This window comes from Silene latifolia, chromosome 6, assembly GCF_048544455.1.
Source record: "Silene latifolia isolate original U9 population chromosome 6, ASM4854445v1, whole genome shotgun sequence".
NCBI classification, from domain to species: domain Eukaryota; kingdom Viridiplantae; phylum Streptophyta; class Magnoliopsida; order Caryophyllales; family Caryophyllaceae; genus Silene; species Silene latifolia.
In genome coordinates, this window is record NC_133531.1 from 55081357 (window position 1) to 55094729 (window position 13373).

A 13373-nucleotide genomic window follows, 5' to 3' on the forward strand; every position below is an offset into this window, starting at 1 on the left:
GATGCGTTATACACCAATGTGATTCTAGGAGTTGCATTTAGCTTATATGGCATACTAGTTGATAGAAGCATTTGCATTACGTTGTATAAATGATAGTTGCATCATGGCTTGTAGTTGCATTTTAGAAAAAAATTTGTGAAAACATCTATTTGGGAAGCTTGACAAGTGTATATAAGGCCCTTATAGATAATTTTTATTCTTAAAACTTTGCTCATTAGAATGCTTCTAAAACACCCTAGGATGTGTCATGCTAGTATCCTTTCACTACTACAATTTAAGGCTACGAGAACGCCCCTTAGAGAACGGTTGATAGCGGAACCGGTGTGTTAGTTATTTTTAGATATGGCGCGCATATATGACTCCAAAAGAGAACGGTTGCTTTTTTAACCGTTCTCTTAAATTAACAAAGAGACCGGTTAAAGTTGACCAACTGTCTTAAAAGATTTTAGAGACCGGTTACTAGCTACAACCGTTCTAATTGTAAAAACAAAGAGGACGGTGGAACCTAATCACCGTTCTTATTGTTAATCCCGTTCCAAATTCCAAAACTGTTCCTTACTTCTTTCAAACACCATTGCTTTCTCAAATAAACAGTTCCATTGCTTCTTTCAAACACTGACCATCATCGTGTTTTCCCTATCTAGCACGGTCTCGCCACTGTTGTCCGTCTCGCTCGTACTCCGGCCACCACGTAGTTGTCCCTCGTCGCTCGCTTTCTCGTTGTTGATCGTTCTTGGTGCTGGTAAGACCACTTTTCACTACTTTTTATTATTAGTTTAAGTAGTCATGATATTTTTCACTTAATTCATTAAATTGCTACTTTAATGAATTCAATTTGTGGTCATGTATAATGAATTCAATTTGTGGTCATGTTAGGGTTAATATTTGGTGATGTTAGGGTAGCGATAACAATTTAATGGTTCACTTAATTCACGGTTTGGGGTAGGGATACGGTTAGGTTGATGGTGAGAAAGGGTTTACTGGATTTGTGCTTGGGTATTGGGTTTGGGGGAGATGATGGTTACGAGTATATAGGGAAGATGAAGGTTCGGTGGTTGGGACAAAGAGACAAAGGGCGTAGGACTTTGAAAGAGGTTTATCTGCTTAGGAAAGGTGGGTATGATGGGAGGTCAACTGTGCATCGCAAACCTTGGTTATCTGTAATGCTAATCGTAGGTAACATTCACTAGAATTGGGACTTTGGTTTTTAGATAAACTTCTTCTGGTCTTCTGGGTTCTTGTGCTGCTAATCACAATGTTGCTTGTTATCTGTCATACTCATGACTGTCAAATTATCTATTTTTTTGGTTTCCCTTGTTATTTCATGCTTGATGATAGTTCTTGGTTGTTCTTATTGATGACACCTTAGGGTTATGGCTTGCTTCTCCAAAAAATGAAGTTTTTTAGTGTAACCTTAGTTTTCCATACTTTTTGTTGGGCTGCATATTGATTGTGACATTGCCTGATTGGTGGTGCTGTTGAATGCATTGAGTCTTTGTCGTCAAAGGGGAATCAGATTGTTATGATCATGGATGGTTGATCATAATCTTCTTGACTTCAATGGTTGTGGGATGTTGAGAAAAAGAGGTTGTGTGTAATGAGAGTTATGATATTATTCAATTGTTGAATAGTGGGTTGAATGATTTGGCTCGGAATCCGGGGTTGGATCTCGAGCCACCGTCTTTGAAGGCGAGGATTGAGGAGTGGAATCGGGTTATTTATCCTAATGTCAATAATGGGGTTTATAGGTTGTTATCTTTAATTAGTATGTTAGAGTTGGATTCAATTGTTTGTTATGTTGTAATTTAGTGTATACAATTCTCGAGTTATGTGATTGGTTCTGAATGTTTGCTGATTGTACTCCTTGGTATATGAGCAATTAATGTGGTATTCTGTCCGTCCCAATTATTTGTTTACTTTTGATTAAATACCTCTCGTAAAGAATAGAAAAAGTAAACAAATGAGTGAGACGTATAATGTTGTATTGACGGTATAGGAGCTATATACCACCTCAGTATGGTTCTATAATATTTTCTCTCTACACTATTGGTACGTACAATGGTACATCCACTTTAGCTTGTGCAAAAGGTATTTAAATTGACACGTATAATGTTGTATTTCAGTATTTGTGTGAAAGTTCTTTTTATGTGACGGAAGGCTTATCTGGAAAGTTTGTCATTCATTTCTATCTTAGCACAGTCTCCGTTCCATTATTTTTGGTCTACCACAACATTAAGATTGAAGAGTATGATATACGTAGTATGTTGTAAGTGATGGTCTTCATTACTAGAATTCTGCAAAGTAGTTGCTTTATACATGGAATGATCTGAACATATCCTTTCTAAGGCCAATTCTTGGAAAGCCGAGCTTTCATATTGCCATATCAATTATCAACTACATTAATCATGGAAATTAATATGGTGTAAACCATTCTAATAAAATATAATATATAGGATTATCAAGTAAAATTCTAATTAATTGTGTTCTATTATAGCTGTCAATTTGACACTTTGGTCGCTTTAGGTTTTATCATAGCTGACTAGCAGACTAAGCCTGCAGCCTTTTCTGTCATTTTCGAGTTGTTTTTTATTTCCATCAATTTCAAGTTCTTGATATTTTTGAAACCTTAATGAAAACAGTGACTTATGTAACTTGTTTAACTGATTGAATCTTGTGCTTGCTTGGGTGATTTCTGCTTGACTGGTGAATCATCTTTGATGAATTCAGTCCGAAAGAAAATTTTTACATGACTCAAATTTGGTTAACTCAAAGTTTTACATGGCTGCAAATTTGTTATAGGAGTGTCGTTTTAATATGTCCTTTGAATCATGGGATTTTGATTTTTTTATTGAGTTGGTGTACATGGATTTATTTATTTTGTTTCCGGTACAAAACATTCTTGTTGCTTATTTTTGTCCTTGTAATATTTGTTGATTTTTTCCATTATATAGATCAATATGGATCGTACGTGGATGATAGATGGGAAAAGAGGTGATCCTAAATATGATGCCGGTTTAGCTGAGTTTTATGAATTCGTTAGAAATAATGTGAAAGACGCGTCTCATATGCCATGCCCTTGTGATATGTGCCTGAATATTAAATATATGAGTTTCTCGGAAGTTAAAATCCATTTAGAAAAGAATAATTTTAATCCAAGGTATAAACTTTGGAGGTTTCATGGGGAGTCTAGAGTGGTGCAAAGAATGGAGGAAAATATTGATGTTCAGTTGGGAGAGATTGAGATTGAGTGGAAAACTCTTCCTATGAAAAAAGGTATCGACTCACTGGAAGATTCGGATTGGGATATGAATTCTTGTGATATGAATTCTGTGTCCGCTGACGAGTTTGATGATGAGTTAGAAACAATATTAGAGGATCGGTTAAGTAAAGACAATGTAGAAGAAGATAACTCTGACCAATATCCCGATGATAAAGATGACATTCTAGGTGACGATGAAGATCTCGATGTTACTAATTTAGATGACATTACAAGCATTGTATTAGAGAAGTTAAAAGACTCAGAAATGCCTTTGTATAAGAGTTGTAAGAATTATACAAAATTGTCAGCCGTTGTGAAGCTATATAATTTGAAAGCAACCAATGGGTGGAGTGATAAAAGTTTTACCCACCTCCTCGAATTATTGAAAGACATGCTTCCAGAAGATAATGTTCTTCCTAATCGTACATATGCGGCAAAGAAGATACTTAGAGGAATTGGTATGAAATATGTGAAGATTCATGCATGTCCAAATGATTGTATATTATATCGCAAGGAATATGAGAGTTTGACTCATTGTCCAGTTTGTAATGAATGGCGATATAAAAAGAAAGAGGGGATCCCAGCAAAAGTTTTGTGGTATTTTCCAATAATACCTAGGTTGCGACGACTCTTTGCAAATAAAGAAGATGCAAAGTTGTTAACATGGCATAAAACTGCAAAGGCTAATGATGGCAAATTGAGACACCCGTCTGATGGTTTAGAGTGGAAACATATAGATGTTAAGTATCCCGAATTCGGAAAAGAACCCAGAAATCTTCGACTTGCACTCTCTACTGACGGGATGAATCCTTATGGGAATTTAAGTAGTCAACATAGCACTTGGCCTGTACTTTTAGCTATTTACAATTTACCTCCATATGTGTGCATGAAACGGAAGTATTTGATGTTGTCTTTATTGATTTCTGGCCCTAAAGAACCGGGTAATGACATAGATGTTTACTTGGCACCCCTTCTTGATGATTTGAGAACATTATGGGATGAAGGGATAGAAGTCTTTGATGCCTACCAAAATAGTGTTTTCAATTTGAAAGCAATGTTATTATGCACTATATCTGATTTCCCGCATATGGTAATCTTTGTGGACACACTTTGTGCATGGGAAAGAGGCGTGCCCCTTGTGTGGAGAAGATGTTGATTCTTCTTATTTGAGGTTTTCTCGAAAGCAAGCTTTCTTAGGATACCGTCGATTTTTAGAAGAAGATCATTCATATCGCAAGCTACAAAAAGCTTTCAATGGAAAACCTGATAATCGTCCATGTCCTAAGTTATTAAGCGGTCATGATGTATATCAAAGGGTGAAAGATATTAAAATTACATATGGGAAGAAGGGTTCTAAATTAGTATCTCGTGGATACAAGAAGATGGCGCCTCTTTTTGAGCGACTCCCATATTGGCGGGAACTCTCCATAAGTCATTGTTTGGATGTTATGCATATTGAAAAGAATGTTTGTGACAATATTATCAACACTCTTTTGAATGTCCCAAATAAGTCAAAAGACAACACGGCAGCTAGGAAGGATATGATGGATATGAAAATTCGACCCGAGTTGGCTCCGCAAGAGAAGGGATCGGACATATTTGCCTCCCGCGCCCATACACTCTCAAGAAAGGAGAAAATAGAGTTTTGTGAGTGTTTGCATGGTGTTAAAGTGCCAGAGGGATATTCTTCCAATATTAGTAGTCTAGTATCAATGTGGGATCTCAAGCTTAGTGGTCTAAAGTCTCACGACTGTCATACTTTGATGCAACAATTACTAGCTGTAGCCATACGTTCCATTTTACCTAAAAAGGTTCGATATGCCATAACCAGGTTCTGTTTTTTCTTTAATGCCATATGTAACAAAGTTATTGATCCTGGAGAGTTAGAGGCTTTGCAAAATCTAATTGTCACTACTCTTTGTCAATTCGAAATGTATTTTCCTCCTTCATTTTTCACAATCATGGTCCATTTGACTGTACACTTGGTTAGAGAGATCAAGTATCTATGACCTGTTTATTTAAGGTATCAATATCCTTTTGAAAGATTGATGAAAGTATATAAGGATTATACGTCTAATAGATATCGTCCTGAAGGGTGCATTGCTGAGCGTGCCATCATCGATGAAGCGCTTTCTTATTGTTATACACACTTATCGAATTCTGAGTTACTTGGGATTCCTAAGAATCGGCATAGTTCGTGGATGATGGGCAAAGGTCTGAGAGGTCATGTTCATCAAGATATGGCATTTGATAAGTGGCATACAACACACACATATGTTCTTCATAACGATGATGAGGTACAACCTTATATTGAAGAACACATGGTTTTCTTGAAGGATATTTATCGAAATAAAACCGAGATGTGGATCGCAAGTGAGCACAACAAGACGTTTAGAGCTTGGTTCAAGGGTCGAGTGATAGAAAATTTGCAAAAATATCCTGATTATATTTCTTCCAGATTAAGAAGACTTTGTTTCGGCCCAAATACGTATGCATCTTCTTATAGTGGTTATGCCATTAATGGGTGCACCTTTTACACTCGTGAGCAAGATGACAAGAGTACGATGCAAAATAGTGGGGTTTGTGTAGAAGCTGAAGCAATGCACTTTTCTAGTTCAAAAGATAAGAATCCAGTTTTAGGTAAGATGCATTATTACGGAGTTATTGAAGAGATTTGGGTATTAGATTACACAGATTTTGAAATCCCTATATTTGGGTGCAAATGGTGTCAAAGTAATTCTGGTGTCCGTAAGGATGAATTAGGATTCACTTTGGTGAATCTTGATAAAACTGGACATAAGGAAGATCCTTTCATTTTAGCCACACAAGCAAAACAAGTGTTTTATGTCACCGATCCATTGGATAAAAAGTGGTCAGTTGTTTTATCCGTAAGGAGTAGGCGGGATGTGGATAGTTTTGATGAAGATGTTGTATTTGAGGGTTTTGATCGTAATGTATCAAGTTTAGATGATACGGATAGTGTCAATACTTCGAGTTTATATACACGTGATGATCACAATGAAGGAATATGGATTAATACCGACACCCCTTCGAGAAAACGCCCTCGTGGTGAAGACACATGAGTAAGTTTTTGTTTAAGATAATTATTTAAGATTATGGTTAAAACTGCTTTATAAATACTGCTTTGTCACTGACTTGTAAGTAATTTTCTACTGCATAGTTGTTTGTAGACTTTCTTTTCCATTTTCAATGGCATTAGGGATAGCTATTATTCGGTTCTGAGTTATGATAAACTAAGCAAAATGGCTCATCATTTTTGATTGCGTTTCTTTTTATCATTTTGCAGGGAAGTTTATGCAGTGTCAATTGTGGGACCTTTTCCTATTCTTTGTGACTAACTTTGGATCTTCAACGGCTGTAAGTGTCTTTATTAGCCTTGCTTCGTAGTTAGACAGAGTCTGGTCCTTGCCAATAGAGTATTCAATATTATATGCTACTATAGTAGCGTATCATCTCAAGATGAATTTTGATGCAAAACAGCTGTGAGCAGAATTCTCCCTCCTGTAAACGCAAAAAGCTCTCTCCAACAACGCAAAATTTTAACTGTAAATAACAATAAACGGTAATGTTAGACAGAGTCTGGTCCTTGCCAATCCAGTTTGACCCACTGGGAACCTTTCACAATTCACAATAGGATATAACCTCCATATTACAGATGAAACCAAATTCTTCTATTGGAAAGATTTTTTATTTTTTTTGTGTGTAAACCACTAGTCCAGATTCAAGCTGAATAGAACTACAAGGCGGTAAATTAATCCAACCCGAGTTTTAACCTAGTTGTATTCTGAGGTTCTTGAACCTGATTTAAGTGCTCAGAGGTAGGAAACAATTATTAAGGGAGAGGGAAAGGAAAAGGGAAATGATTGATCAACATTAGTCCCCTCAAGATGACGTCCCTGGACCAGCACCACAGCCCCACAGGAGACTGTAAAGCTCTCTGGATGCAGTGAGCTAGGACAAGAACATGGTCAGCCTGCTCAAGAGATTGATGTGGCAGGAACTTGTGCACTAGCTAGGGGTGTTGCCTCAGCTGTGTGTATCCTATCTCCAAACAAATTTCACCTAGTTGAAATGTACTTGAACTAAATGTAATGGTTGTATTGGTTTGAATGATATAAAAGCTTACATTTTCACCAAAAAAAAAAACAAAATTAACACGTCTTATTTATGTTAATATGTTTATAGAATTTGATGAATTTGTAATTTGTTAATGCAGGTTGATCGATGGGCCGACAAAGGCGTAAACGAACTGAGAATAACTCTGATGTCTCAGGCAAGAAGAGGAAGAGAAGGTGTAAGGAGAGGGGTCGAACAGTATTGGACTTAGTGACAAAAGCTCTGAAGGAGAAGAAACCTATTGAATTGGAGTGGGATAAAGTGCACAGATTGCCTACAGGAACTTTTGCTGGAAAGTTTAGTAGCTGGATTGGCGTTACTGCCCGGAGGCATGTTAGTTGCATAGTGGAAACGTGGGACGATGTGGATAATGTCCTGAGGAAAGAAATTTTGGATAGTATCACAGTGAGTATAAAAATTTGTCTTTCATATGTAAATGAGAGCATATGTTTAATCTTAAGAGAGACTTATTATTAATATAGTACAAAACTTTATTTAATTTGTCGTTTGTGTAGGGCGCTTTTACCGTCATCAAAGACCGTCATGATTGGTGTCTCATAAAGGCGGGTAAATTATGGAGAAAGTGGAAATGCACCTTAGTCCGTAAGTGGTTATATGACGAAACGGGAGCAATACGGAGGACACCACCAGAATTGTATGACCACATAACACCAGAGGAGTGGAATGCGTTTTTGGCGTCTCACACTACTGAGGAATTTAAGGTAATATTCACTTACCATCATGTTTACTAAAAGCCCACCTGATGAATTTACTTGTCCACCTGAAAGAACTTAGTCCTGAAAGAATTGTATGACCACATAACACCTGAAAGAATTTAGTCCTGAAAGAAGCCTCGAGAAGGTAATAAGTATTGTATGAACTTAAAATTCTATGTCAGCTAGTACAACTACTTTGTCAGGTCAAGTTGGTAAGGTCGTTAGGAAATTATCTCACTGGTTCAAAACTAATCCAAGGGTCGCCAGTGACATGATGATTAACTTTACATTGAGGATTATACTAACCTGAATTTTGCAGTGGGTCTGTGTGGGCATGTGGGGCTTGCTGAGTTATAAGTTATAAGTTTGAAACCAAGGTGTTCAGAATTATGCTCAGACCCATCTCTCAATGATTACAGCCTCCCATTCATTATGGAGCTGTTTTCAGTGCTCGCATATCAACCTGAGCTCAAATTCAGAACTAAGTTTTCAGTGCCAAGGAAATCTGCTAAATTAACTGGCACACTAACTGCTACTACCAAGTATTATTCTGTAAAAATTCTGACGCCTCACTGAAAAGAAATTGAAACAGCTTAATAAGGCAGAGTTAGTCCTCTAACTATTTTATGTTTTATATATATTTGTGTAAAATGTAAGGAAATAAGTGCAATCAACAAGAGGAATGCTTCGATGAATAATACAAGGTTCTATGGCTCTCGAGCAGGATATCGTGGGATTGAAGTTATAGTCGTAAGTACACCTAGACATATCTTTATAATCTTATAATTGTATGATGGAATCTAATGCTATAAACAATTATAATTTCCATTTATTTACACTTTGTTGTACTCTTCACAATGTTATTTTTGTAGAAGAAAGACTTTGCCTCCAAAGGACACGTATTGGAGAAAGTTGACCGACACTTAACTTGGCTAAGGGGTCACACGCCTACTAATGGAGATATGATAGAATATGACAAGGAAGTCGCTTTGAAAATTGTAAGTCCTTCAATTGTTACGATAATCATTATTTATTTCTAAGATTTGACACAAATATGTAATTGTATAATATAATATAATCAATGGGTGTAGAAAGCAGTAGAAAAAGAGGTGGCAGCAGGTACATTTAAACCTGAAGGACGAGAAGATATACTTGCTAAGGCAATCGGCAGACCTGAACATGGTGGCCGTGTGCGAGGAGTTCCTGATGGCATATCCATAACTGAGTATTTTGGGAGGGCTTCCAAAAAGCCGACGACTGAAGTAGAGCGTCTCAAAGAGACGGTAATTTATTATGTATACATAGAATAAGACGGTCTCAAAATATTTATTGTTTGTAAAATATTTTACTTTAAGCATGATTTGAGATTTTATTTATTGCACGCAGATAAATACTATGCAAGCACAAGTATCAAATATGCAAACGATGTTTGTGCATTTTTGGCAAACTGGTGAGAAGCCAAGCCAAGAAGTATTAGAAAGTTTCATGAAAGGAATGTCTATGAGTACTCAAGGATCGAAGGCTTGTGCATCTATGGATGGTTCTCATAGTATTTCAATAAAAGAGAGTGAGGAGCAATCCCATCAAGAGCCACACCGTAAAGAGAGTGAGGAGCAATCCCGTCAAGAGCTACCCCTTGAAAAGATGCCCCATGAAGAGCCATCTAGTGAGCAGCAGGTAACATCTTTTTATTTAACACGCACTTTGATTTGAACATAACTTATTACTATATATGTGTTAACTTATTACTATATATGTGTTAACTTAGTTTGAAGTTTGATTTTACTAAAATTTCAAGGGTTGGAGAGACTGTGAATTATCATTACCCGGAAATTTGAATAAGATGGTGGCATCAGGCTTCATGTACATGGAAAGTAAGGAGGAATCAGTAACTGTTCACGGCATTGCACTACTTAATGGTTATAAGAAAGTCGAACTTAAGAAAATACATTCTGGATTTGAAAATGCTAAGCTGCCTGTGCCTATTAGGGATGAATTGATAGTATTGATTTATGCGAAGGACTCGTATGTTCAATGGCCTCAGAATCATATTCATATTACTCATGAGGTAATTTTGTATTTTTTAAAATTAAAAGAATTCTTTTGTACTAAGTTATTATAAATGTTAACTATTTTGACCAAAATTAATAAAGATGGAGATTGTAATGAAGAAGAAGAAAAAGAAGAAGATTCAAAGGGTTCCACCACCTTTGGTCCCGACTTTTCTGGGTGTAGAAGTTAGTCTTTGAGTTTAAGCAAAAGTTAAGAACCCCCGGTGATGAAATCTTTAGTTCTTGAGGCTCGCATATTGAAGACGAGCGGAGCACTTATTAACGTTCCTATTGATGACCATGTATTACACCTTGATAAATACACTTCTTTGATTTCTTATGAGGAGCTTATTCATTGGTGTGATGAAGCTGAGATAGGTGCCTCTCACATTGCTATTTTTATGAGGTAAAGAACTTTTAACATTTTGTAACATTAATAGTAAGTTCCATTCTTATTTTGAATTTTGTTTAGTTCACTTATTTTTATGAACTATTTGAATAAGTGTACTTCAAATTGTTGTAGGTATTTGAGTGATCTTAGTGATACTATGAAGTCTACTAGTTTATATGGATTCTTGTTCCCCGAGCCATTGTCTAAATTTGCAGCCGTAAGTGAAGATTATCGATCAGATTATATTGCAAGAGCTATGACATGTACGGAGTGTGGCGGGGGTCGAAACTTATATTTGCGACTTATCACGAAAGGTATACATAGACTTTCCCCTTTTCAAACTTCTATTTATTTATTCCTTGCTAATTACGTGAAAATATTCTCATTATTCGATTTTTTAATTGAAGGGATCACTGGATGTTGGCTGCGATTAGTCCATCAGAAAGTAACGTGTATTGGTGTGATCCTTCGAGGAAATATGGAGCCTCCTCAGTTTTTCGTGGAAATAGTTACTAGGTGAATAATGTATATTTGATATTAGTGATTACTGATTAGAATTATGTTTGAAGCGATGACTAATTTTAATTAAATGAAATATAGAGCCTTCGAGAAAAGAAACTCCATCGATCCACTAGCCGGCTTTGACGCAAAACCACTTACATGGAAATTAATTAAGGTACGTATATCCATAGTGAAATAGAAACAATCATTCTTGTTGTTCTAACTTTGTTTTCTCGAATTCTGAAAACCGAAAAAAAAATATTACTATGGACTCAGATCCCCTATCTCATTATGGATTTTTATTTCAGTGTCCTATGCAGCCTCTTGGGAGTGTGTTATGCGGATATTATGTTTGCCGATATATGTTGGAGCTTATTAAAGGAAGATATATTAATATTACCCCAAATGTAAGTTTTTTTTTTATTCTTCATTCTTCAGTTCAAACCCTCATTATCATCAACCTCCGTTAAATTGTTAATCCCAACCTCAAGCTTGCGCCTAAAGCTGCTAGTGGTGCTCCTAATGTTCCTGGCGATTGTGAGCCTTCTTCATACTTGCGAGTTATTTAATTTCCCATCAAATTATAATGTTTTGATGACATATATTTGATGAAAATCCATGTGCAAGATCTGAAAGAAAACCCCAAATCAACAATACCCAACTTGTAATCTTCCTCATTTTCATTGATTAATTGATTAACACCCAACTAGAATAACCATTGTCCTGAACACAAGTCCACAAGTACTGAAAGTCTGCTATTATATCTAGAATTTAGAGGATTAGAAAACACTAAAGTTGACTTACTCTAGGCCATCATTCATGATCATTCACCATGCATACACTACTAAACGATCACGTTTAGCATTTCATTCCAAGTGTCGGGAACACCAGGAATGCACCAGTGACTACAGTCGGAACCATGTTTTCGAATATTTAGAGAGAAGCATATATTCCCAGACTACGTACTTACAGAACTTGTGTACAAGAAAAATACAGATTTTAGACTGCCATTACATATCCAACGCCCCGCCTTTTCAGGAACTTTCATCAGAATTTCAGTATTTTTGACCTCAAAAACCAAATATTGCACTCCATCTTTTTTGTGTCTATTGCATTTGCTTGTATTCCCAAGTCAAGTACTAAGTAGTGAGAACAGAGAACTTGTCACTTAAACGAGTTCAATCGTTTACAACTCGACTTTTTTCGAAAAATAATGGCGGAACAAAAATCGGTAGCTAAATTGTTTTAAACAAAATTAGTGAGTAGAATTCATTGTGTGTTGTGTCCATCTCGATGATGTTAGCTAAATTATCTTCTTTGTTTCAATAGAAGTTAATGCTAATCCCTTTGGAGTTAACATCAATCTGTTGGAGTTGTTAAACATTAATTAATTTTTAGAGAGAGTAAAGGATTAACCTTAATTTGTACTGTTTGTAATCTGAATTGGTTTGTTTCACGTTTAAATATTTTAATTTTATCATAATGTCCTTCCCAATGCTTATTTTGCATAATGGATTCACGGTTCTAACACCATATTTTTATGAAGATTGATCCGAATTATTCATGTCCAATTCAATAATAATTCAACTTAAATCTTACTTATTATAAAATTGGCTCAACTCAAATTCTTACTCGACTTAAAATGATAATAAATTCTTACTCATTTTCATTTCTTTTGTTTTTTCTCATTTCTATCTTACTACTTGTTTTACTTTACACGTCATATATAGTGTATTAACTACTTGGATGTCTTATTTATGTAGTTCATGCTTAACGCCCCAAAGACATATACGGTTGAGCAAATTGACGAGGTGCGGAATATTTGGGCCGAATTCACACTCAATTTTAAGCCTAGAAGTAATGGTGAATGAAGACGATTATTAGAGTTTCTTGATGTTTTCATTATTTTTGTACTTAGATGCGACTAAGTGATGACGATTGAAGGATTTTTATCTATGTTTTACGTATTTTGATATTTATATCCTAGCTTGTTTGTATATTTTTCAAGGATTTTTCCTTATGAATTAATATTAAATTTGAAGAACTTTGTTGCGTAAAACATGCTGGAATTTCTGAATTGTAGTGCAGGTTTAATTCTTTTGAGTTATACGATTCAATCGTGTAGGGGTTACGGTAAAAACAAAAATATTTTTTTAAAAAAAATGCGAGGATCAAAGAGAACGGTTCGTTGTAAAAACTGTTCTATTTGAAATTAACAAACAGGACGGTTGTAACATTTACCGTTCTCGTTGAAAATTTAAAACAAAGGCGCCAAATAACCCGGGAAAATTATCAACGAGAGCAGTTTATCAACGAGA

The 13373-nt window shown here is 35.8% G+C and overlaps 1 protein-coding gene and 1 long non-coding RNA gene across 2 annotated transcripts; both read left to right on the forward strand.

The window, feature by feature from the left end:
* The first annotated feature begins 471 nt into the window (after positions 1-471).
* Positions 472-13099, forward strand: LOC141658755 (uncharacterized). The gene is made up of 4 exons (XR_012549398.1): positions 472-742; positions 11155-11230; positions 11364-11462; positions 12819-13099. It is a non-coding gene; the product is annotated as an uncharacterized LOC141658755 (long non-coding RNA).
* Positions 7503-9422, forward strand: LOC141586290 (uncharacterized). Its single transcript, XM_074407465.1, has 5 exons — positions 7503-7801; positions 7912-8118; positions 8770-8862; positions 8985-9110; positions 9204-9422. The coding sequence occupies exons 1-5, from the start codon at positions 7505-7507 to the stop codon at positions 9420-9422; spliced, it is 942 nt and encodes a 313-aa protein (XP_074263566.1). The 5' UTR covers positions 7503-7504.
* Positions 13100-13373: the final 274 nt, after the last annotated feature.

Excerpts from the sequence above, each read along its gene's own strand:
- LOC141586290 (XM_074407465.1), top strand. The coding sequence starts at position 7,505 with ATGGGCCGACAAAGGCGTAAACGAACTGAGAATAACTCTGATGTCTCA. Across the intron at positions 7,802-7,911 it reads AAATTTTGGATAGTATCACA|GGCGCTTTTACCGTCATCAA; the intron begins GTGAGTATAAAA and ends TCGTTTGTGTAG. Across the intron at positions 8,863-8,984 it reads GTGGGATTGAAGTTATAGTC|AAGAAAGACTTTGCCTCCAA; the intron begins GTAAGTACACCT and ends TTATTTTTGTAG.